Consider the following 27,541-nt stretch of genomic DNA (forward strand, 5'->3'; position numbering starts at 1 on the left):
TTTCCAATGTCACAGACACTCAAGTCAACCAGGTAGCTATTATCTACAGGCCATAGTTGGGTAAATACTGCTTCTGTCAGCAGTGCTGACTTAAACCACCCTTGCCTCCAGGCTCCTTGCTCTCTTCCACTCCTTTCCCCCTTGTTGCCCCCGAAAAACTGTTTGGAGGCTTGGTGGAAGGGGTGTGGAGAAGAGGTTGTTTTTAACTTGTATCAATTCCCTGATCTGTGTTACCACAACCAGTTGTACTGCTGCAACTGAGAGTGACAAAGATGTGGGGAATGAACAGTTGGGGATTTAGCAGCATGGACAATGAGAAAAGGTGTTCATCAAAATACAGCAGCCATCCTGTTTGAGCGCAAGACGTTTCTGCTCCTCATCTAGGCAGCCAGTTAAATTCTTGGAAAGCAAAAATGTGTTGGATAAAGATGGCAGTAAAACTTGTCCTTCAAATGATATAACTCTTTTAAACCGAAACCATAGGGGTGCCATTTAAAAGGTGTGAGTAGATTTCAGTGACTTCTTTGCACATATGAGCTTTTGGCTGCTTCTTTGCAAATCCATATTAAATCCAAACTAAATAAAACTGGGCTTCTTCACACAGGGCTTGTGTGTCAGAGAGTCGTTATAAGCATCTCAAATTTTTTTTAATGGTCATATCTCTCAATGTTACGTATTTAGGACTCACTGTTTAGCTGGTGTTTTGTCTGTGTGCAAACTACATGATGTTACCCTTTTCTTCCAAAAAAGAACATCCACCTATAATTCAGACTTGTGTTCCGAGGACCAAGGAGACACCCACTTACAAAGCGTCACACACAGTTAAGATCACATTATAATAAACTCACTCTGCTTAGTTTTCAGTCAAGGGGGTCTCCCCTTCCCACCCCAGATGCTGCTGCAGTTGCATACTGCTTTTGTACAAACAAGCTTGTTACTGACTCTTGCAGTTTACTGGAAAATTAAAAATTAAAATATGCAGACTATTTTATAACCACACATAAATTTACAAACTTCCAAAATCCAGTATGTTTTCCTGTCCCCAAACCAGATTACACAATACAAGCATTTGAAAAAATTAAAGGCTCTATAACACCCAGAAAAGAACTGCTAAGCAGCTGCTCATTCCCCAATTTTATGAATACAGGGCTGAGTTATTACTCCATATAATACAGTACTTGTTTTTGGCGTAAGGTAGGAGGTAATCCCTAACACTTAGTCTGTTTACAGGTCATATCTGCCTCCCCAGTGATACTGCCAGAACCTGCAGGGCAGTGGGACTAGACTGAATACCTTTCACATGCTGACCAATGCATATGCCCCCTATAGAGGTTCTCTTTCAAGAGATTTCAAAGAATATCCTTTTGTTTTCTGAACAGAGAGACGTTTTTATTTTGCTCCTCCCCTCCCAAATATTTCCCCTTAGAAATGACTTGATAATCCTGCATATTTGGGGGTTTTTAATCTAGAGACAAAAATTTGGAGTCAGATGAAAACTGTGTAAATCCTTTTAAAGGAACTTGTGTCTTATGGAGGCTTATATAGATGTGTTAGGAACGCAGAGACTGAAGCCAATTCTATTAATTTTGCCTGCCTTAAAGTTCAAGAGTGAATGATGTCCAAAAGTTTATATGCTTTCCGAGATATATGTTATTCAGTTCAAAGATAACAACGCCTGGTTTGTCTGTCACCTATCTCAGCAGCTTTAAGTACCACCTGGATTCATCAGGAAGACATACTGTAGATATCATCACCTCGTTAATTTAGCAAATAATAGATTCTCAGGAGCAGCATCAAAGAATACAGAAAAAAAGGTTAGTGTGGATCCTAGAACAAATTTGCTTTCAACTCCTTCCCCTGAACCTGTGCCTTCTCTTTATATTTTTCCATCCTTATTACTCTTTGGGACTAGTCCAGTATGGATGATCGCTCTGCAAACCTTGGGTTCTTTCATAGCCAAGTAAAGTAAAGGATCAAGTTCATTTGCCTGTCAAGAGCAATCAGAACCTGCTGATTATCATTCACAAATTATATGGACCAAAACCTGAGCATTTATTTGACCTTTTTTTTAATTAAAAAAAAAAAAAAAGATGTATTAGTATCACAAATCACCTTGAGAGTGGAGTTTCCATCTTCCCTGCCTTGATCCAAGAGGGAGCATTACTGAACTTGAGGGCATGGTCAGGCTTGTGCAGCTGATCTGTATTAGGAGATGAACTCCTTCAGACTACCTGTCTGTTCACACCTGCCAGTCTGACTACACATGGAGTCACTCCCTAACCTAGTGCCATCAGAATAACCTGGAAATTATCAGAGAACCATAGGAGAGGAAAGAAAGAAAAATTACCCTTTTTGTTGGCTCTGTTACTCTAGAGACCAGACAGGGTTCTCACTGACAGTTGGTTACCATGGCTATTAATACCCTGAAACCAAGTGAATGAATATGATGATTTAGAAGAAAGGAGTGGAATCTCACTAAGAAGGTCTAGGAATATCATAGGACTAGGCAACTGTATAGCAGTTTCTTTAAAGAGAGAAACTGATGACCATTTGGAAAAAAGTCTTTATATTTTAATGATCTGTAAAGTTTGGCCTTTGGCAGTTCTATTTTAAAAATAATCTTCTACAACTAAAACCAGTTAACTCAGAAACTACTGCAAGATTAAATATTTTTAAACTCTCATCCATGTTTTGCATTGCCACAACTAACCCGCCCCCAAATACTAATGCTGATCCCTTACGTGCATACAGAAGAGGCACAGCATCTGTTACACAGCCAAGAGACAACTCACTTCGTACAAGAATGCTATTTGTCTGTTAGCCATGCAAGAATCCACTTAGCTTCCATTTCAGCTCATTTGTAGTTGCCAATATCTACCCTTTAAATACTTACAGCTGCCACTTCTGTGTTGAAAAAGTATCTATTTTCATCTTTCATTTAGAAGTGAGACACTGTCCAAAGCATCTGGTAATGTGAACTGTGGGGCCCTGGATAGCCCGGGAACTACATAGCCTGGTTCAAAGTCATCCTAAATGAGAATAAGAACGTTTCTTGAGCAGTTCTTCCAGCGGCAGAGGTCTTGGTTATAAAAAAATCCCACTCAACAAAACCACTCTATTTTGCTGGCTTGTTTTCACCCTGTCTCAGTTGCCTAGTCCAGTTAACCAAAGAGTTGTACGCACATAGCTGCGCTTGCAGAACCGAGAGGGCAATGCAGGGGCAGGAAGAGATGTCCATGGTCAGTTTTCTAGAAGACAAGACAGGCTTGTAAAACTGACTTGACCACACTGTATCCAGATCATAAGCAGAGGACTTCAGCCTCTACAGACACCAAATCCAAACCTTTTCCAAAGCACTAATTCCCCAGACAAACATTTAGAAGCGTGGTGTGGATTCAAGAATTATTTCAAAATATTCATTATTTTCAGAAAACAACAGTGGGAGAGCAAGAGAAGTAAAACAAGGTATTTAAGTTTAGATAATACATTTGATTTAATTGTTTATCAGCTGCCATGATCCCTATTGTGGACTAGCAAAAGGCAATAAAATGTCTAGGGTTTAAAAAATATGCTCTTCTCTAAAAGCACAGTCTATGCTCAGAAATGGAGATTTCCATCACAAACTCGCAGTGCTGCCATATGCATCAAAAATTAGTGGGTAGTCCATCAGAATTACAACTATTTTACCATTAAATAATGCAGATATTGGCCCACCAATTTCTCCTACTGTGACTGAGAGCGTATGTACACTGTAGGCATTTTCAGAGCTACGGCTCATGCAGACATAGCCAGCCTGGCTATAAAGCAGCCCTATTAGCTGCTGCTAACAAAGCCCTTGCAGCACGGATTTCATTGCAGGGGTGCATGACATTGTACAAAACTGGATAAATACTTGTGAAGTTTAGCTAGCTCTGAGCTCTGTCTTGGCCTGGCTGTTCTGCCAGTAGCCAGTCATTCCAACTGGTATTTTAACAATACAACTTTAATTACTTGGAAATAACATTTGTCTTAGCTGCTCTCAGGAACCACAGGGCTTGCAAAGCAAACCATTTCCCAAAGAACAGTGTTCTTACGCAGGAGGGCTCTATTGCCCTGATTCTCGCCATTTGTAGGGATTATCTGATGCAAAAAATTACAACTCCAATTTGACTAACACGAACCTTGCCCATAAATGAGATCTACCAATGCAAAGCTTAGGCAGCCAAATATTGACTTCAGCAGTCCCCATTTTCCCTCCTTAAGCACCCTGCATTCCCAAGTACCCTTTCTTGCCGAGGTGCCATCACTAATACTTGTGTGGTCCTAGACTTCCCTGACCTGATTCACCTGAAAAATAAATGCAGCCATAAGCAACTGTCTGTGCTGGCACCATGGAGGAGGTAATAAACGATGGCGGTTGCAGTAAGAAGCAGGAGGCAAGGACTCAGTAACTTGGTTTGAACCACAGCCTATTATATGAGCCTTGATAACATACAATGTCTCTGCGCTAACAGAAGAACTGGAATTGTAAAGGGATGAAATTACTGGTGTGTCTGAATAGCTCAATGAAAAAGCTCAGAATAAGTGTCAAGTCAGCTTTCATACTCCCTTGCCTTAGCTCTATCTCCACATTTTTCAAGAAAACAAGGGTTTAACATGTTTGAATTGAATGCTACAGTAGTTTGTTTAGTAGCTTTGAGTGTCCCCAAGAACTGTCTGTTACTTGTTTCAGGAATAATTAATCAAAAAAAATAAACTGACAACACAGTTCAAACAGTGTCATTCTAATACACTGGAGAGACTCAAGGACAGGTAGCAACTTCCTTAACTGATGGTCATTCAATAGCCCTTTCTGGCATTCTTCAGTTCACCTCCCATTTCGGTAAAATATAATAGATTTCACAAAACATCTCACACAGTCCCCATGAAGGACTGGATACCAGCTCCTTTTTAAGCACACAATTTTAAGATTTCAAACAGAAGAGGGCTTGAGGCAAAATTCCTTGCCTAAATAGCTTTTAAGTTTGTGAGAACTTCGATCCAAAAAATGTTACTTTAATCCATCTAATTCACCCAGCATTTCACCCTTTATAAGTAATTCGGTCTAAAGCTTTATAGTCAACTAGCAAAAACTTGAAACAATGCTGATCTCCATTTTAAATAATCTCCTGTCAAGAATCATATATAAGCAAGTATGTCACTACTTCCCATACTTGAAGGGGGTAGATCTGAATTCAGGACATTATCCAGCATCTCAGAACCTTATCTAAAACACCAATAAAAGCACTCGGGGAGATAGTAAATCATTTTACTCTGACACTGATATGTCTTCACGTAACCCCAGCTCCAGATCCTTGACTAGTTTAACTTTCTTCCCAGTGGTTCATCCAACAACAACTTTAAGCTGCTTTTTTCTACCATGTCTTGATTATGACACGAGACCGCTCTGACTCCCTGAGCTTCCTCCTTCTTTACCACATCCATCTCTCTCTGTCACAGAGAGCACAAAAAGATGTACTCCAGTTTTCTCCCCTACTCTTGTGAAAAATGGGTCAGCTTTGTGCTCCTCCCTACTTTACACTCTCTGTATACAGTTATATCCTGTCTGCCCCACCTTTCATGTTTGTTCTCTTAGACGGTACATTCTTCATAGCGGATACTCCACATACTCTTAACGTTTGGCCTATTTTGGATGTTGCTACAATACAGATGATAAAACTATATTCCACACAGACCTGAACTTCATTTCACAACAAACACCACCCAAACCCTGTGCACAATTGCTAATGTTTTTAAGTCATAAAAGTAATGCTGGAGTTTATTTTTAGACATTGTGTTAAGTTTCGCTCACTTTTGATAATCTGCATTTTCCTTTTGTGGAGTTATGTTTTGTTTATATTTTAGAAATTGTGTGTTAGATCTCACATGATGACCTTTAAAATAAACCTAGCTTAACATCTTGATATCCACAATGGCGTGGGAGTCTGAAGATGTGGTTGAAGATACTTGTTTCTCGTTAGGAGGAAACTAATGACAGATCGTGCCACTTCCTCACTTATCAAGGAAGATCCTCTTGGTGCTAGTTCTATGTTAAACTACATCAGTTCATGATGCACTGGGGGGGTATTTATAATATAGATAGACGGGTTGCTGACAGAGCTCAATACTACATATTGTTCATTAATTGACTAATCTATACAAATTAGCAGAATAAAGTTGTTAGCTTTTATCTGCTATGCAAAGGTTATGAATCTGCCCACAAAATACTGAGCAGTCAATACATGGGAAGTATATTGGACAGAAATATGCCTGACCTTTCCCAATTCCATTTCTTGAATCATAGGGAAAAGTATCAAGACAACTGCACATCCAGTTGGTCTGTATCTTCTCATCTCACTAATTTCTGTGCTAATTTGCATAAAGTGTCAAAAAATGAAAATTATTACATTCTTTTAGGAGATCAGCTACATCATAGACAGTAACAGTACAAACTCCACAGAGGCCTGTACCATGGACTTTTGAGTCTCCATCTGCAGATAAACTATTTTTTTAGTCCTTTTGAGTAGTGTAATTGCCCTTTTCTTTTCCTGCCACTGATGTTTGTGCTGAGGTTGTCAACAGGATGTTTCATGCTAAGAACTGGACTGTAACCAGCAGCTCATTCCACTTTAGTTACAACATCCTTACTACCTGCATAGGTGTTTAGTGCTGGTGCTAGTGCAAATGCCTCCCTATCAAGTTGTGTTTTCCACCCTCATAAGTCATCTGAGGCATTCTTGCTACACTGCCATTCTAGCCAGTCTTCACATGTCAGGCAAGGCACTTCAGGTGTTAACTAACTTTTGGTGGGGCCAGTCTCAGCTGTCTGTTGTGCCCCTGTGCTACACGCCCCTGCTGAAGAGATACATGCTCTGGAGGACCCCAGTTACAGTGTAAGGAAGTGACAACGAAAACCAACACTGATACCAGTTGAATGCTGCTACCAGCTGTGCACTACAGAAGTGACGGAAGAAATTTGTGCTGTTCTGTGATCTCTACCTACAGAAGCAATCATTGCCAAGCAAAGATAGGAAGACAACAGATACACTTTTTTGTCATCCCAGCTAAATGCCTTCTGAAATGGAAGTTAACACCTGCACCATATTGTTCTAGTCACTTGGGTGTAATGGGTGAACCCCAAATTCATTTTAGTTCACCCAGGGATGCAAGAAAGGCTTGCAATGGAAATTCAGAGATTAACAAGGTGACTACTTACGTTCAGACGAAAAGATTGGTCAGCTTGACATGCCTACTCTAAATACTGAGGTGGAAGAATGGTATTTTAGAAGAGCTGACTTCAGCTTAGTGAGGATAAGGAAACAACTGAGCAAAAACTATTCTGAACTGCCATTTGAAATCCATCTCTTCCACACCCACAACTGAAGGGTAGCCTCGATTAAGCTAAGATTAGCTTTGTCAGTATCCCAGAATCTGTTAAAAAGTTACAGACAACTTCCCTAAAGGCTGAGCTGTATTTAATGAAAATCAGGTAAGTCGGTTATAGAAAAGGCAACCAAACTGCCTAATGCAAGGAGGAACGAAGTTAGCTGCTTTCTGAGAACTGAACCACTCCCCAGGAAAACAAAACAAGCAATTGCCCCCCGCCAGGTGTATCACTGCATAGTAAACTGAGGAAGGAACATCCCTCCTATTTACTGACAAGCACTTTTATCTTTGCAACCAGCAGGAGTGATAGTTCCGGCCTTGGCACATAAGCATTTTCCATTGGCCCCATGTACCTAGTTTGTAAGGATGTAATTAGAGGATTAGAAAGTCCTGAAACAAGACAGCTACTATGTTACCCCTCTCATTTTTGCAGAGGGGAAGTTTTCACGGCCTGAGGATCAGATTTGGATCTCATAAACCGTATAAAATCTGTAGAGTGTTCACTTTTCATACATGCACTCACACAGAAACATCATTGCCTGTTTTGCTGGGCCGCATAGGATGTCAGTACGATGACAGCGTGCATGTGGGGTTCTGAAGCACAGGGGAAGTGAGAAGAGTGAACTGTGTGGGCGAAATGTTCTCTCCGACCAGGTGATCCGGTGAATTCGGAGGCTGGGCTGAGGGGAAACAGTACGCATAATGGCAGTCTTGCAGTGATAGGTGAAGATGCAAGATGTTTTTTAACAGGATGAGGTTAGTTCTTCCTTTCATGGAAATACTTCTACCCTTTCTGGAAAATGTCCTTTTCATCTAAATTACTTTTTTGAAATTAAGATGTATGAAAAAAATAACAAAGTGGGGGAGGAAGAAATCTTGTCTTCAGTGTGTTTCTCTACAACAAGAAACGAAATGGAAACTCTGTCCTCCATCATACTTTGTGCTGCATTTGCTTCCGTAATGCAGTGGTATAGGGAATAATTTCAAACAAATGGCATTACACGTTTTTTCTCTAACAAAGAATGGTGAATCCTTCTACTATGGACTTCCAAGAATTTACAAACTGAATATGAACATGAGGAAATCTATGGGTAAATGCTGAACCAGTACTACTGTACAGAAAGACGTCAGTGTCTAGTTTTCGGGGTTTTTTTTTTTTGCTCTGCTTAACCCTTCACCACAGCATCACTGCCATTACAGGATATGCACACATCTCAGGTCACTCTGCGTAATCTTGCATGCTTCCTATACTAGTGAGCCAACTACCACTGATTTTACAGTCTACAATGCCACATTTGGCGTGCTGATAAAAGTTCATGGGAGAAAAGATAATTTACTCAATTTCTATTAATTCAAAATTCATAATGCAGTATTTACATAGCCTAAGGGCTGTAAACATTCTAAGTACTACAACTACTTTCCTTGCTCAGGCAGAGCAAAATATTAAAGCTCGTATTAGCTGTAGTAAGAGAATGTCACGGGGCAGCAAGACAATAAACTAGAATTACCATGTCACTGATCTGACAGGTAGGCATCATGGTCTAACTGTACAATGATTTACTGACTTAATCCTGCAGTCTCAATATTCCAGCTTTCTGAAACCATATCATTCTGATGCCCCTGCACACACTGCATCTGCCGCTCCCTCTCACCTAAGGGTATGAACACTGAATGTTCAATTAACTTCTGAAAAAAAACCAAACCCCAAAAAGCATTGTGTGCCATACAAGGGAAATAAATGCACACTTCTGCTGAAGTGAAACTGTCCCATATTGTTTTTAACACTCTTAAGATCTCATGGGTTTTGTGGTTCGCATAGGTACCTCTACCCAGACATGTTTACTTGTGTTCTGTCTGGTGTCCAGGATTTGTCTCTGCTTCAGCCCAGTGAGAAGAGAACAATGACGATGGTTTCAGCTTTTAAATAGCTTGTTGCCTGGGACTTATGAGTATGTAACTAGAGCAGTTACATAGATGGCAAAGAAATTTGCTTTAAATTTTACAATGATTCAGAGAGCTAGTGAAACAGTAAAGCACTAAACGGCATTTATGTCTCTGCTGCCTGAGAAACCAAGAAAATCGCAGGGGTTCACTTCTTAAGCAAATATGGGTGCACTGAAATCAAATCACATATCACCAAGAAGCTCCCCCATGAAGTCTGATTAGAGCCTAGAGGTTTTTTCCTAACTCAAAAGGAGAATGTTTTCCAACACCTGAAATACAAAAAGGTTAAGTAGTACTAGTTTTTAGTTTTATAGCTTTGTAACTCTCGCTTTTCTCAGACCGCAATGAGGAAAACCATTTCACCAGTTTCTGTTTATGAAGTTTAACGAAGACCTATGACCAAAGGGGTTGCAACGATCCTCGCCAACACCTGTGCACAGAACAGACAGCGCATGCATGGCACATGCAGCATCCTAACACTGCACAGATAATTTTACAAAAAACCTGATTAGGAAAGGTAAAATGTTCATACAGTTTTAAAACAGCTAAAAAGTACAGATTGAAGATCTGTACTCAAATGCAGTTCTGGCAGCTCTACGCAATAGATTAGTAATTAAAAATCCATGATTACAACTACAGATTGTAACTGAAAAGGTTATAAACTATCATCAAGCAGTAATTTTTAGAGGCAGTTAAAAAGGAAGCTCATTTTTCATATTAAACACATTGGCATGCTGAAGCATTAACAAATGTATGGAGACTATCAAGGAAAATTAAGTTAGAATGAGTAAAGTGTCCAATTTGTACTACAGTGCTTTGTAAACTCTCACAGAGGATCTTTCTCAAGACAGTAACTTTCTAAAAATGGAAAACAGATACTCTCCCACTATGCCAGTGCAAGGGAAAAATATTTATTCATATATTTAATAGATATTTAGCAGGCAGACTGACATTCACGCCTACAACACAGTTTCATTTGGGAGTTCAGTGAATACCACAAATGTTGTCTATTTTGTAAGCCTCCTCTCATAAAACCACTGAGGTTAATACTCCTTTGAGTAAGGATGACTGGACAAAACTCCCTCTGGAGCTCATCAATTCTTCTCCTCAATTGACCTAGGCAACTGCTGTTTAACAATACACGAGGCACTCCCTCCTCACCAAAGGCTCTGCATCTTGCTTTTAATGTTTTTCATCAGCTTTGTCATCAGAAACTCCGAATAAAAGCCTCAAACACTGGCCTCCTGCACTATGGTACAGATGGAAACTTAAGCCTTACATCGACACAGCTTCTTGACTTGCAGTCCAAATATAAGTAGCCTCCTGTTTAATATGGCAACAGCTCTCAAGTATGTTGAGCTTGTAGGTTTGATTAAAGAAGTGGCGATAAAAGGCTTTTGTAAACCAAGACTTCTTTCTAGTTAACACCTGTTTGGGACCTCTTGCAGTCTTACCAGTTAAGGTCTTTGAAAAGCATGCCCTTCAGCAGGTCATAACGAGTAAGTAAAAACCAAACCCAAACAAAAAAGCATCCTACCTCCCCCTCCTCCCCCAGCAACCCAAGGCACGCTTACTCTTTGAATCAGAGAGCAGCTGAGCTGACATGTGGTTCACTTGCCAGCTTTCTGAAATTGCAGTACTGGGGAACTCTAGGATTTTGATATTCAAACTCTGTATTTGTACCGCCAACATTTAACCTCACATTCCAGGGCGGGGTTGGGCTCAGAGCCCAGGACATTCCAAAAAGCATTCCAACCACCAAGGCCCTGGAGGTAGCCCCACAGTGAGTGCATCCATGCTAAAAGGCTAGTAAAAATATCTTTGCATTCCCATTCACATTTCTAATAAGCAAAGTTCATGTAGGCTACAGGAAGGACAAGTTACAGTTCCCCCCATTCCCATGGATCACACTTTGGCAGGTATCATTACAAATAGTTTCTGCAGCGTCAGCACCAAGAAACAAACCAAAACTGCTTTTTTGTTTCCTTGCTGTAGCCTTGTGACCAGTTGCTTCACTGAATTCCACAGGATTAATAGCAAAACATTTTCACTAAGCAAATGCTAAAATAGGGCACAGCTTTGGTTAGTACTGACCAAGTATCGTATTCACACAGCATTAATTAAATAAATAAATTCTGAAGAGTGAAGCCAAATATCCTCCAATCCAACTGTGGTCTCAGTTGCCACCCTATGCAAGAATGCAGAAGTGCAATGGCCGGATGGTTAAATACTGCAGAAGTCAGCATATTTTTCTGAAGAATATCTGCCACCTTCTGTTTATGAAAGGTACAGCAGAAAAGAGCAGCACGGGAGAAACTGTAAAGTCACCAGCATGGTCTGCTCTTTTAATGTGAATAGAACAATTTCCAGAAGGAAAGCACTGATCACTGAAGTAATTACTTCAAAACCAGTGCTGAGATGGGAATATACATAGTAAATACAACTATCCTACCTATAGAACCAGATAGGATGAATTGAATGATCCAAGTAGGGTCACACATTAGTTGTAATACAGTTAAGAGGAATGAAAGCATGTAACAAAATCATGAAACCAAAATATTCTGACATGCAGACACACATATACACAATTGCAGCTTTTCATTAAGTCTTTTTGAAACTCATCAAGTGTGTGAAACATGTTATGCTTTCTAGCCATTTGCCAGAATTTACAGCCCTTCTATGTTTAGCATTGAACACTCATTCCAACTGAGTGACTCCGCACCCTCACGTTCACTTGCTCTGCTTGGCCTAGCTATGGCCATCCATCATTACAGCGCAGACAACCTCATTCACACGTACAGCTATTAGAATGAATTAAGAGGAGTAAGTGTAAGCACTGGTGACCACGTAATAAGTGCATGTTTTCAAATCCTCACTTAAATTAGACAACAGAAGCACCCATCCCAACTTTTAGTACCCATTTGATTTAATATAAATATAAATACCTACACTTCACAGGCTGGCATTAACATGGTATTTGTTTCAGCTCAGAAAACTATGTATCTAGCATTATTCCATCAACCAAACTAAGGCACATATTCTGTAACATAAGATAACTAGTAAAGCATCTACATGCCAGGGTATTCATAGAACCCTTGGTTAGGCACCTATCTTCAACTATAGTTCCATGGGAACTTTTGGCAGTATGCTGCAGAAATCTGCTCAACATCAACCGAAATTTTACACATTCTCAACAGCCACTGGGGTTACCTACCTCTCACCATAAGGAAGTGCTCTGAACTGCATTTTAAGTCAACTGCTGGAAGGAAACAATGTGAAGTCTACATAGGCTACACCTCACTTACAAGGCAGGGAGGATGCATGTTGACATCCTGTGACAAGGTATCAGGAGAAAGAAAGAAAAGATGATTCTGTGAAATACTGTAATGAAAGCCTTGGCTGCTATACTGAATGAAGCTCTTCTCTGAAAAGACATCCGTATCAGCTGTGGCAGGCTTTCTCCTGAGTGTTCTTTGGGCTTTTCTAGGAGCCAGGAAAGAAATTACATGCTCCCCATGCTTGGTTTATCTATACATTGTTCCAAATCCACTGTAATTTCCAGCAACCTGTACTAACTGCTGCCATAGAAATCTGCTCTGTATTTAGACACCACCATCTATAATAAGGGGAGTTTATCCCAAGATTCAATTTTAATTTTAGACAGACGATGACAAGAGATGAAGCCAGATTCTTCTAAGTGGCAGGACAGAGACAATGGGCACACATTGAAATACAGGATATTCCATATAGATGCAAGAAGAAGAAAACCACTTTTTTTTCCTCTAAGAGTGATCAAATACTGGAACAGGTTGACAAGAAAGGTCATGGACTCAGTCCTTGGAGATACATGAAACCTAGCTACACAGAGTCCTGAGAAATTTGCTCTAATTGACCCTGCCTTGAGCAGAGGGGTTGGACCAGATGATCTCCAGAGGTCCCATCCAAGCTCACTCACTCTATGATTCTAGACCTTGCAAGCCACACTGCTATCAGAATCAAAGAATGACTTTTTCTCTGCTATTCTATGATGGCTCCACACAGTCCTGATGAAAACAAGCCACCCAGATAGCACTCACAATAGGAAAACAGCTACTTCTGAAATTTCTGATTAATATTACGATTTTTTTATCTACTTAGGAGTAAAGTTCTAGCACTGAAGTTTTATCGAATGTAAGTATAATTAACTGCATTTATTGCAATGTACTAAATGAGCAAGAAAAACTTTCTTCTTCTTAGACCATATAGATTTACTATAAATTACTCTGATGCAGACAGCAGACATTTTAAATACAACTACATATCCATTTCATTTCACAAATCTGAACATTATCTGGCGAGATATTGTTCTTCCATTGTAAAAGAATGGTTTAAAGCTGGCACTAACACCTGAGGAAAAAGATTAAAATTTTTAAATGGGAAGACTATTTATGAACTACATCCAGAAATAATTATATTTTCTATGTTCTTTATACAAAATACATTAGAGATCATGGCATGGTATCTCTGTCATCTTCTTTTTAGACCAGAGCTGATAATCTGAAAATCCCTCACCCTTTTGAGGTAAACTAAACCACCACTTCAATAAATTGTTAATAACTGAAACCCCTGTATTTTCTTAATCCATGAAGACATTCTTTCGGGGATTCAAAACTCTAATTTAAATCAGAAAAGCTTAGCTGGATTGCCATGAAACCCAGGGTTTGTATCCTCTCTTGGCATGTGGCACATTCTTAGAGTTTAAAAGGACGTTATAACTATGGCATACGGAGAACATGTGCCTTTGATTAAGGCCACCAATATCAGTAACAGTTAAATATGGAGGCAACAAGGTCACATTGCAAGAACAAACACATAAGGCCATATTTGGATGCCCACTATTGCAAGTAATGTCCATGTAGACATTTACTAGAACTTCCAAGTACAAAAGAACATAACAGCTCAAAGTGCCTTCATTCAACAATTTGATAGCTACCAGACTTAGCTCCAATTCCCAATAGGAAAGGCACAATTGTAATACCCAAGACCAGGAAAGGACGGTTAATTCTTATTGTCATATTTCTGGAAGGTAAAATGTAGTAGAAATTATGAAAGAAGAATGTTATTTTCATGCTTAGTATTACAATTTCAAAGACCTCTCTTCAAAAAGCTTTTGCTATGTGACAGGTGTAGCTAAAGCTTGCAAGACATGCATAAAACCCAACTGACAAAACCATGTCTACTTAGCTACTAGTATTTTCCTACATTAATTTTTGTGATTAACTACATAGTTCCATAACGAATCCATCTGCTTATGGATAATGTATTCATACATCTCCTACCAGCACACTGTAGACTTCTTAAAAATGAAGTAATAAAACCAAAGACAAACTTACTTTGAAAATATCTGATATTTTAAAAAATTTATTATCTGGGATAATCTTCTCAATGTTCTTTAAAATCAAGTTGCTAATTCATCCTGTCTGAAAGGCACCATAGGGACAGTGAGTGGTGAACAGTAAACATCTCATTGGCATTTTTCACAACCGGGGAATTTATCTGTCTCCAGGAGAATCCAAATGAAATGTGAACAGCAAGACATACAAACAGGAGCTAATTTGTAGCCGCAGAAGCGTGCAACCTCTGATTTCCATGCTATCGTGGCATCTTAGGCACATTTATGTCAGAAGGTTCTTCAATAAAATTAGCCTTTTTATGCGAAGGCTCAGCAATATCTTCTCCATGCTCTCTGTTATTCAAGTGCTCCCAGTCTTCCCTCTTGCGTTTGTTAATCAGGTTATTTTCTCCCTCACACAGCTTTCCCTCTGGGACACCCAATGTTCTCAGACAGACAATAGCTGCAGCCTGTTCTGCTAGCTTCTTTGACTTGTCCCTGAAGAGCAAGCAGACAGAGCACAGGTAAAAGTAGTCACTGAAGTCTCTACAAAAGACAATCAATTTCCTGTCTCTGATGTAACATCATGAAATAAAACAGCATTTGTAGTCATCTCACAGCAGAAGAGCAAAATATATCAGTTCCAGAAATTATTTGAATCTTGCTAGGTGTCAATGTTGATGCATCTCTCCTGATGCAATATTCCTAGAAAATCTGCTTCTGTCAGGTCTTGTGTCTCAAACACTCTTCATTTCCAAGGTATGAAATCAACGTGTGTTTGGCCCAAGTGACTGCAATACCCAGAAAGTTAACGTTTCCAAATATGATCACTAAACAAAACTGAGTTTTGAAGGATCACTTCCTTGAAAGACACTCGGGCCCAAATATAATCACTGGTAGGTGTGCAAATGCACTGATGCTGACAGAGGCAGGAACTGTTCTATAATAATAAAAATTCTGTCATATCCAAGAGGGGCTGCACATTACACATTTGTGAAACTCAACATTTGAAAACATTTTCTTCTCAAAGTTTCATATCAGCTGAGCTTAACTTCCTAAAGTCTGTGAACAGGAATGCTGAAAACAGAGGAATTGTTGCATGGACTGGTCCTCTTTAAAACGTTCAATGCTGAGCTCTGCCTTTGCAGTTAAATCAAATACCACTTAGGTGCCAATGCCTGAAGTCAACTCCAGTATTAACAGATGATCGTATAAAACACCACCATGAAACTTTAGAGAAGCCCTGGATGTAACTGTTGATTAACTGTGATCTGTGAGAAGCCACTAAACCGTCCTCTGCTTCACTGTGTACACAGATGCTCAATTCTGACTTTTTATTGAAAACGGATCTGCTGTAGCGACTGAAGACATCACCTCCTCCAACGATCTCCTCTGACTCCCTATGTTCGTTTCTGAGCTCTTCACAGGCACAACTGAACCAGGTCACCTTTTTGCTCCCCCTCCAATACAGTCTGTGGATTAATGCACTAAGTGGATGGAAATCTGTGATGGTCTACTTGATTATGTTAAAGCTTACTTCCTGTTGCCACATTCAGCTGTCAGAAATTTTTACTCTTTTCTCCCTCCCAGAGGTAGCTTTAGAAGGTAGCTTTTAGTTGACATTAAAGTTGATATTAAAGACAGCTGGAATAAACTGGAGCACCCTTTCATTGCAAGTTTTAAGCAACATTTCAGAAACTATGTAATATAGGTGCAAAAAACATTGAGGATAGCTTACCACAAAGTTGATCTGTATTTTTGCTCAGCTACTGTCACTACTGAACAGAATAATCTATCCAGTGGTCTTTGAACCTGGAGAAAAAAAGAAAAAAGAATCAAAAGGGAGCAGGGTGTCAAAAACCAGTCACATCATTTACAGAACAAACAACATTCTCAAGGTTGCTTATTACTCTTGTCTTTGTGTTACAATCAAGTAACGCCTTTAAAATTACTTCATTCATACCACAAATTTAGCCTTGTGTATTTAAGGTTAAAAAAAAAAAAGAAGAAATTGTCCGGACTGCAAATATTTCTGCTTTACCAAAAAATAATCAAATTATGTCCCCACCCAACTACGCAGTTGCTCCTGTCCAGTATACTTCTTACCTCTAGGAGTGTGCAACAACAGAGAAAACATTCTGAATCCAAATTGTTTACTTCACAGAAGTACAAGAACGTCAGTTATGGACTCCTATGTAATGACCTGCAGTTACAGCAACTTTTCACATGTAAATCAAAACCAGGCCAGAAGTCTGACTTTTAAATTTTTTATTTTCTAATACAATAAGCTGCTATTTTCATGTATATTTGTATTACTGCTTCTGAAACTGCTTACTCAAAAGCTATGCCAGACTGGGAAGCTGAATTTCTCACTACTTGACTCCTAAATACTTAATTTCATAGACAAGGCAGAGGAAGAGGTATGAAAGGATTTCTTCATTGACTCACAGTTTCATAAACAGGCTGAGGATGCTTTTCTTTCCTACACCACTCCAGAAGATACATTTTCGGAGTAATCTGTGGTGGATATTCTCGCCTAGACAGAAAAAATTGCAGTGAACAACTGTGCACAGAATTTACTTACTAAACAGATCTATTCTAAAACAGATACTGCTGCTTATTATATTACTTCTACCAATTATTCTTTGTGGTTTATTTTACAGCTCAAATTACGAGAAAAACGCTGCTTCCTTATTAGATAATTCAAGTCATTTATCTGACAGAACATCTAAAATTAAAATCTAAACTTTTATATTAATTCTTCCCAAACACTCACATCCTGTAGTAACACAACTAGAGAAAAGATACTCAGCAGAAAGGAGATTCTAACTAGATATGACACACACTAGAGGAACAGCTTGTCACTGGTTGTTATAAGCAACAATATAAGATTAAACACTAGAAGAAAGAAAAAAAGCTGCTTCTGTTACGTTACAGTAGCATTATCAAATAAAAATTTCTACTCTGACACTAGAATTATCAAATAAAAAAGGATATGAAGGATAGGCATCGATTCAGTTACTGACACAGAATTACAGCCCCTTGTACTTGGCAAAGAAATACTGTAAAACCACTGTACAGGTTTCACACCTTACAATACAAGGTTACTTAAAATAATACTGTGCATTACTCCAAGAATTAGTTTTTCCAAGGAATAGCTTATGAGTGAAACACATTTAGAGGAATGCAGATAAGCACATAGATTATCTCCTTAGAAAAGAGTACAAAACAATTTGTGCAGGACTCTTTATAGAAAAACTATTGTGTTTTAGTTAAATTTCACCAAAAATAACTGAACTTATTATATCTTTGTATACCCACATTCTTCTATGTACAGATATTTGGATTTTTTTTCAAATCACTAACACTTTCAGTAAGTTAACTAAGAATTACATGCTTTCAGGAAGCCTGGAACTAAAGAACATCTTACAACATCCAAGTATCACAGGAAGAGTGGCGATGCTAGTGATTTTGTAATGATGTACACCCATTGCTTCATAAAAATTCACTCAGTGAGCACCGTTATGCAAATTGTTATTTTCAAAACACTGTAAGGCACCATCAAATTCACAGGTTTTGTTTACAAATGCAAGATGGTGAAAAACTTAATTTTCATGCTTACTTGTCAAATCTAACAGCCATTTTTATTACATCTGGGTCTTCCATTTCACCATCTTCATCTTGTGTCTCAGTTTCTAAAGATGCTTTCTTTGCTTCAAAAATAGCTGTTGTTTCTTCATACAAGTCAGCCATTTCAAAGACTTCACTATTCAAACAGAATTCCTTTGTATTAGAGATTATAAGCTTATAAACTTTTGTATCACATTATGAGAGAGAAAAGTAAGTGTAGAAATCAATTGTGTTTAAATAGCACATATATGTTGAGAATCACATGAAAGTGTGATCTTCTGCACAGTGACGTCTTTTCTCCACCAATTCCTATCAGACACTGTTTTACTACAAGTAGAAAAAGAATGTCCTCATTTCCAGCACTAGATATTCAATTTTCAGCCTGAAAATCCAGTCAGAATCAATGAGAAATATAGGTCCTGGACTGTTCAAGTCAATATCATAGCTCAATTGATACCTTGCAGGTGGATGAGTCAAAGAACATCTCCAACTGATGACTGGTGCATCAGCTCCACAAGTGTAGTATGAGCAAAAAGTAGGACAGATTCTTCTTCTAATTTCAGTGTATAAAAATACTATAAGCAATAAACATCTAAATACCTCTAAATCTTGGATTTTCTGATTTCAGAGTATTACTTACAAGCCCCAGTACAAGGCAGGAAGCAACTAGGATCTGAGCCACAGACAAGACCCTTTTAAATTTCAGATCCATGGCAGGCGGCATCTACCTTGAAAAACTGACTGTTAATGAGAATGCTCATTGGTACAAGGCTGTTCAATGGCAAGATGAATTCTGGCCACAAAGCAGCTTCCAAGTGGAAAAGCAACAAAGCTGGATAATGCTAACTGATGCTTCCATGAGAAGGCAACTTATCTTGTACTGTTATGTATATTTTTTTGTCTGAAATGCGGAGTGTGTTCTCTTGCATTCAGTACTGAGGTTAAAGCCCCAAATGATTGTAGCATGCCATCACCACCAGGAGACAGCAGCATTAAGCAACGTTTTGTCTGAAGATGTATAGGTGCATTGTAAATAACAATGTTCTTCAGTTATCTGGACATTAAACAGGCTGTTCAGAACAGCCTTCCTTTTCTATCTGCCCCTTGCAGAAATTTCATCCAGACTGTTTCAGATGTCCAGGATGAAGAGATTCATTACAGCCGCTGTATTTCCTCAAAAAGGTTGTCATTGTTCATTAGCGTATTTTAGGTATGAAAAGCAGCATAAAAAAATACATTTAAGTATCATATAGGTGACCTTCATGGTGTTTTGAGTTTATCTCTCAGTGTTCATTTAAAACAAACACCTTGTCATAAAAATTCCAGTAACACTGAAGACCCCACATGGAAAAGGGAAAACTAAAATAAATAAATACATCTGGAAGAAAACAAACTCCACACTATTAACCTCCAGACCACCATTAGAGAATGCTGAAACTTTTCTTAGTCAGTTAATGCAAAGATTGAATAAATGCCTGTTGCTCAGTGAAGAGCCACTCAAATTGGTATGTTTAATACACAGACAGTTCGAGGGTTAAAGCTTTAACACCCGAGCATGGAGGAAACCTGGCAAAATTTACTGCATTATTCCACATCTCACTAACCGGACCTTCCCCGCTCTCCCACCTCCAACTTCTTCAGAAGGTATGAAATGCCAGGCAGTGCTACAGGCAGAGAAGTGGTTTGCAAGTCTGACAGAGAGCATAATTCCCGTTTCTGAAGTACATGCTTACCAGATCTCCTGTGTGGACTGCGCAGCATGCAGCTTCTTACCCTGAGTAGTTTCCAACTGTTCTCTTAACATCTGACACAAACAGTATTTTGTGTTGGTATAGTGATTATCATATTTCACTGCCTGGAAGAGAGATACTAAGTATATAAAATCGTACCAAACAAATGTATCTTACATAAAGCCCATGTCTCTTGAAGAATTTCAAAATCCTTTTTGAAAGGCAAACTGCAGTGTACAGTTTTCTCAGTAACATATTCAAGACTACTCATGAATGGGAGTATAATCTGATTATTTTGGCATGCTTTACAAACATAAATTCAACATACTAATATGAAGAAAGAGTTGACCTGTTTACATAACTGACTAGCAGTGCAGTGATATTTTAGTAACTAGTTAATGGCAGTTCAAATTTTCCAAAACAATATTTTGAATTGATGACATGATTACATCCACAGATTTCTGACTAATTTCATATTATGTCATTAAAATTGTGTATTTTGAATAATAGACAAAATTTTTTATAATAGATAACTCAGCTAATGGAGCTATAGGTATACAATATTACTTTATTGGCAAATCATTCCCCTTACTTCCCTGATGTTAAAAATGCTTGACAGTGTTTGTGAAAAGCAATTAATTTCTAAAAATGAACCTAGCAGTAGCTATTTAATATTCCTTCACTTTTCTGTTCAATACTATTTGTACGACTGTAACATCAAGAGAGTTGGCCTACATATCATTAGCTTTTCTACTTTCCAGACATTTTTAGACAGCCTTGTAAGCCTCATAAACATTCCCAAGAAACTAGGGCTAAAAAGCATGGTACGTAAGAAAGGAATGATGAGGAAAAGATGTCTTCTGAATACAGGTTTCTGAAAATTTTTTTCTGAATAAAATAAAACAGAGGAAGTAGTGGTTAATTTGCAAGACTCGTGTCACATGCAGTACATTAATATATCCCCAGAACCTAGGTCTTTGAAATTAAGAGGAGTTACATACTCCTCTTAAGATTTTGGATTAACAGCCCTAAACAATGTTAACTACAAGTATGATCTTCCAAAAAACATACGTATTTGATGTAATCTTGCATGACTTCCTTCAAGGGGAAAAGACCCTCTTTTCTGAAGATAGATGGGTTCCACATGGCAGCACGAGCTATCATTACCGATGAGGCAGCTGTTGCTTTCTGGAAGGCCTCAATGTCCGTATATTCTTTGATGAAGTCGTGAGATCCTCCACTAAAAATTAACATCACTGTTTATAAACATGAAAATTTTATTTGCTGTTACTTGTACTTTAACACAGCCTTCTATTTTCACTGTGATATTACATTACTAATGGTGGCAGGGTCTATTTAGGATATCATCTCAAATCTAAGAGAATAAATGGGTCAATTTTACTAGTAATGGCTCATTAAAACACTAATTATATGTAACATTTTTCATCATCTGCATACTTGTCAAAAATAGAAGATGCAGAAGATGTTTTTATGACGAAAGAATACAGGCTGTGTTTTACACAAACTCTGTGTTTTCACACAGTTCTTAACAGATAAGGCTCACAACGAATCACATCCACGTTATTTGAAAAATGGCCCCTTGTAACTGTCAGTTCTGTAACCTTCAACTGCACATTAATTGTGTTGGCACAAGGGATACTGAGACCAAGTTAAGTATGGACTGCCTCATTCCATTTTCACTCTGGCACTAACATATGGAGAGGAACTACAAGTAGTACTTTCAGATCAGTCACAAAGCACTTCAAAGGGCTTAAAAAGTTTGCACTGCTTCTATTACACTGTCTCTGCTTTCAAGTTAGCAAGTCAGATGTGTTAGTAAGCGAAAAGAACACTTAAAATACCTTTTCTTTCTCTTAAAGTTTCCCTTCACAACATCTTTTAAGTCTAAAATAAAAGTTGGACTTCTGAACTGTACGAGTAGGATCTTTATCCCTTCAAAGGTAAAACCAGTCACATTCAAAATAAAAATGAGCGCATGATAAATTACTTTAAAAGCAGACATTTATATTGTGAAGACAAGCAAGCTTCCTGCACCTATGAAAGACTACTCCATAAACACTGTACCATGCTAGAAACCATAGTACCAATTCAAGTTTTCTTGCCTTTTTTTAGTACCAGTCTGCTTCCTTATATTCTTTCCTGTGTATTTCCTGATCAAGCTTGAAGTACAAGTGATTAAAATTCTCAAAATACTAGCCAAATAAGTTACATCAGGGATCAAGTATCATGGATCAAATATAGTTAATAAGGATTTCGTGTTGCAGATTTACATTTCTGTAGAGAGGGAAGTTTCTCTAAGAGGATTTAAACCACAGATTATATCCTTTTCACTGAAACCATAAAAAAAAGGATTGTTAAAGTTAGTTCAGCATGTTGGGACACTTGCAAAGAAGTATATTAATATAGGGATTAATCAGAAACAACTCATCAACAATAAACCTCTGATGGTTTTCTACCTTATTTGCATACTTCTACATCATAGAAAGTACCCACACAGAGCTGACATTTCTGTGACATGCATAAAGTCTAAGAAAAATTATTTTACTCGTCCCAGGCAAACAGAGGCTTCATGGCAATGCACAATGTGAATTTTGCTTGGCTTTTTAATCCCATTTTGTTTAAAAAGACATACTGAAAACTAGAAAGGGGGTGAACCACTGAAAAGAGATTCAACAAAGATTATCACCATGGAATATTGTCTTTGCCCAGTACAGAAACAAGTTTTATAACTGCAAAAACTGACTTTCAATGTATTTTCTACATAGACATGTGAACAGGAAAACAAGTTCTCAGATCCCTGATCCAAGTATACGGTTTGCAGAGATGCAGCTTTTCCTTGCATACTGAAGACCAGTAAAGTAACAACTTCACCTAACAACACGGATTCTCTAACCACTTATAGAGAGCTGAAACATTTAAGCTGTTGGTTAGGCAGATCATATACAATTCAGGACAGTGTGATACTTTTCATTGCCTCCAGAATTGGTCTTAGAACCTACCAACCTGTAGCTAAACTCTTCTGGGTTCCCTATTTTACTACTACTGAGTTAGTGAAGGATCTATCAATACAAGTAGACAGATTCAGTGAGAATGATGTCTGGAGATTATGGAGGTCTCAGGGAAAATGTGAGGCCACAGAACGTAACACTGTTTTTGAGCAGTGGGACACGCCATCTCTAGAGTTCAAGTGTTCAAGATACACAGTGGCAGGGTTATAACCAGCCACTGAACAGGACTTAAAAGCATAGAGAATTCAACTGCTGGATGAAAGCACAAACAACTTGCATGGGATAGACTGCGACACACAAAAGCAATACTTCTTGAAAACCACATATAATTTTAAAATTGAAGATGGAGGTATGGTGATATTCCATACAGCCAACTTCTATCACTGCCACCTCTATTCAGGTTTGATCTTTGGTAACAGGTAACATCATATTCGCCCTACGTGAAGGATCTTCTTCCTGCACTTGCAAATCTTAAGTTAGGTACAGGCATCTTGCTATAACAAGCTTCAACTTACTTTGCTATCACTGGAATGGAGACTGCTTCAGATATGGCTTTGATCACATCACAGTGGACAGGGTGCTGAGGCCTCTCCTCCTTCTTCCTTACCAACAAACAAAAAAAGACAAGACCAAAGATTTCCTATGGAATTTATAGATATTTGAATCACAGCACACATGCCTCAAGGATTACTGCAACATACTTATTTCATGTATTTGATTTTTTTTTTATTTTTTTAAACTCAAGAGAATTACTTTGTATCAAATACATTTCCATAGAATCATAGAATGGTTTGGATTGGAAGGGTCTTTAAAACTCCTCCAGTTCCAAGCCCCCTGCCATGGGCAGGGACACCTTCCACTAGACCAGGTTGCTCAAAGCCTCATCCAGCCTGGCCTTGAACACTTCCAGGGATGGGGCATCCACAGCTTCTCTGGGCAACCTGTCCCAGTGACTATCCACCCTCTCCTGGAAAAACTTCTTCCTGATATCTAACCTAAACCTCCCCGCTTTCAATTTAAACCCATTACCCCTCATCCTGTCACTACAGGCTGTTGTCAAAAGTAAATCAGGAAACAAACGAACAAAAAAACCCCAACAAAACCCAACAAAAAAATCTGTCTCTCATGCCTAAAATCAATTTACCTTCCATGGACTGCAATGGCAGCAATACCAGTTTTCTCTATTCTCTTTACCAGGTTCAGAGTATCCTCAACCTGAGGGATAAGAGGGAATGACATGACTTTCATTCAAAGAAAAAGGAATAATTATCATGTGATCATTGCACAAGTGTTGAAAGTCTCTTCTTTCAACAAGAGGGATATGATTCTTGTATTTCAGCAGTAACTCCCAACATGCATAAGCATTTAATAGATACTTCAATGAAAGAACTACGTATTACGGCAAAAATAAGAATCCATTTTCAACACTTCCTTGAAACTATACATTGCAATCTTTCTCAAACCAGGTAAACGCAATACTCTGTAGTAGGAGAATATTTTCCAGCAACTTTTTAGACTGTCATTTGAAAATTATAGAAAACACTTGATTAGCAAGTCCTCTCTAATGACTACTTTGTAAATGGTAATTGAAATTAGTCTTACTAAGAGGATGCCTTCTGAAATCAACATAACATGCAATCACACATCTGTGTCTATATACCCGTTAGATGTGTCTTAAACTGTTAACTAGTATCCAAAACATTCTAATGCTATTCAGACATAACCAGTGAATCAAAAGTTATTGAGGAAAAAGGGGAAGCTCCCACTACATCTTCTAAGATGTAAGATGCTGCTAAAAGGAAGAAAGAAATTTGGAATACTGCTGGATTAGCCTGTCACATGCAGTTCTGAGAAAAAGGGAGAATAAAAATAAGATAAGGCCAATTTTCTTCTCAAAAGCTGGAGAAGAATTTGTGGCTCGTGACAAAAAATACCACATTCAGTCTTAGAAAAATGCAATGCCTCCCAGCTGGCATGGACAGAGTGACAGCAGCTCATCTGCTGTTCTGATGGATGGCTTGTTATGCAAAAGCAGCTTGAAACGAAAAGGAAGAGGTTCCCGGATAGTTTTAGAAAATAAAAAGGAGAGGTGCCAGTTCTTCGATTTAATACTTCAGTACTTCAGAACCAAAACAGTCTTACACAAAAGTTACTGATTCTTTTCACACAGCATTCATTTTTCATTTAACTATTTTAAGTGCACATGTAAATGACTTTTGATCAATAGCTAGTTCAGTTACAGTTCATCTAGCTACAGGAAGATCTATGCAGGTCAGATGCAATCACGGTATCTAGGCAGCTAATTAAATATACATTTGCAAAATAATCAGTCATTAAGAGAGAAGGCACATTATCTCCTGGAGGTTTAAAAATAGGTAGGGAATTCGATAGAAAAAAAAATATCCAGTAAGAAAACTACATCAGCTGTAAAAAAACCAACCAAACAAACAAAAACCAAACCAAAAAAAACCGCTATGTATTTTACTACATTCTTAATAATTAAATTTTAGAAAAATACTGACAAAACAAAATTTAACAGCTTTAGCAATATAACAGTTGTACCACAATTTCTTCGAAATGAATGATTGTACCCAAGAATCTATCCAGAAAAAGTGTCATTCTAATTTCAGTGAAAATGTTGCTTCTGAGAAGAAAGATTATGAACCTCCTGGTATAAGCTAGCTATCTCAGTGCTTCAATCTATCAAAGTTTCTAAAAAGGCTGCAGAAGTTGCTTTTAATTCGTGTATCATTTGTAGTATTTATTGCTGTCACTGCACATACAGTAAATCATGAGTCAAGCAATGCAGAACTACCCTGCAGTGTAAAATATGAGTAGTTTATAGCGCACAGGAAGTTTCTTTTGTAAACACAATATTATTAGTGAAATCTTCATCACTGACATGAATATTGGAAGTTGTAGAAGTACCATTAGGCCTTGGACTTTCCCTCTTGAAGTTTAAACTTCAAGCAGAAGTTCAAGTCAAGAAATTCCAGAATCTGTGACTGCTATTGGCTGTTCTAACTGCAAGAACAGGAAAACAGTCTGGAAAAATAAAAATTTGTATAAAAGAACAGAACGCAATCTTCTATTGGCTGCCCCAGGTGAAAATCAGGAATTAAGGGCATATATATCTTGCTTTCTTAATCACAGGTATACTTGCTATGATGATTTTTGTGGTATGTGTGGTAATCTGCAATAAAGTTGAGAAATTTAGTGGATAAACAACTCTTGTGTCCTTGTGTATTGCAGAATCTGACGAACTCACAACCACCATCTCTTGCACGTCAGATAACCCTTTAGGTTGTGACAGCATCCCAAGCACAAATTATAATTCCAAGTGCTATTTCACAGGAACAAGTCTAAAATGCCAATATATTAAAACGTCATATATTCTAATTGATTTTAAATCACAGAATTAAACAACAACTAAACATTTTAGCATAACAATTTATGTTCTTACTGAGGGCAAAATGCGGATTTTGCAGGTTACTGGTTTACAAATTCCTTTTACAAGGGTAGTCAATATCTGGAAAAAGAAAAAAAGGACAAAAACATCATCACAACAGTGACATTAATAAAGCTATCCTCCTTTCTCTCTTGAAGATACAAGGAAATTAGAACAATGTAATGCTAGTACTGTTCATCTATAAAGAATCTTACATGCTAGACAAACACATGCAGTCTGTAAGTGACTATATCATTTTATCTGATAGATACACTTCCAGTCTAAGCCATTTTTATTTCCACTTCTTTTGATTTTAACTGGGTTTTTAAAGAGCAATTAACTGCTGCTGGAGTTCCAACACTGCTTTTTGAGGTGATCAGTAAACTCTGATTATTTCAAAACAAAGTGCAAAATTATTTCATTTACAAGAAACTGAAAACAGTTGCATAAATTTGAGCTATTAGTCTCTTGTGAAAACTAAGTGTAAGTATTCCTTAAAAAAAAATTCTAAGAGAAGAAAGCTTTCAAAACGGAAAGAAAAAAAAGCGAGAGAGAAAAGTATCAAGCAACAACATATAGCTAACACGCAAGTTCTTATACTTAGAACAGCTGGCAAGTAATTAGTGTCACCTTGCAGTGTTGTGCTGGGTTTAGTCAAGAAAGAGTTAACTTGCTTCACAGTGGCTGGTATGAAGCTCTGTTTCTGGATTTACCCTGAGAACAGCACTGATAAGGTGTCTTTTCAGTTGGTGCTGGGGAGTGCTTGCACCAACTCGAGGTCTTTCTCAGCTTCTCATACTGCAGCTGCGTTCCCAGCTTTCCCAGTACAAGCAGTGTGGGGGGACACACAGCTCAGACTGCCAACCCAAACTGACCGGAGGGGTGCTTCGTTCCAGAGCACGTCAAGCTCAGTGCTTAAGCAGGGAGTGGGCTCGAGAGCCATCACATTCTCCAACTCTCTTGTTAGCTGCTTTGCTAACTCCTC

At 38.2% G+C, this 27,541-nt stretch overlaps 1 protein-coding gene across 1 annotated transcript; it reads right to left on the bottom strand.

The window, feature by feature from the left end:
• Window positions 1-14,719: 14,719 nt before the first annotated feature.
• On the bottom strand, window positions 14,720-26,637 carry DUS2 (dihydrouridine synthase 2; the record flags this gene model as incomplete). Its single annotated transcript, XM_010149934.1, has 9 exons — window positions 14,720-15,217; window positions 16,458-16,531; window positions 17,168-17,255; window positions 18,342-18,485; window positions 20,083-20,204; window positions 21,151-21,319; window positions 23,624-23,710; window positions 24,253-24,323; window positions 26,572-26,637. Coding segments are annotated over 9 exons (1,059 nt in total), but the record flags the coding sequence as incomplete, so codon positions are not given.
• Window positions 26,638-27,541: the final 904 nt, after the last annotated feature.

Source organism: Eurypyga helias, unplaced genomic scaffold (genome assembly GCF_000690775.1).
Source record: "Eurypyga helias isolate BGI_N326 unplaced genomic scaffold, ASM69077v1 scaffold36114, whole genome shotgun sequence".
NCBI classification, from domain to species: domain Eukaryota; kingdom Metazoa; phylum Chordata; class Aves; order Eurypygiformes; family Eurypygidae; genus Eurypyga; species Eurypyga helias.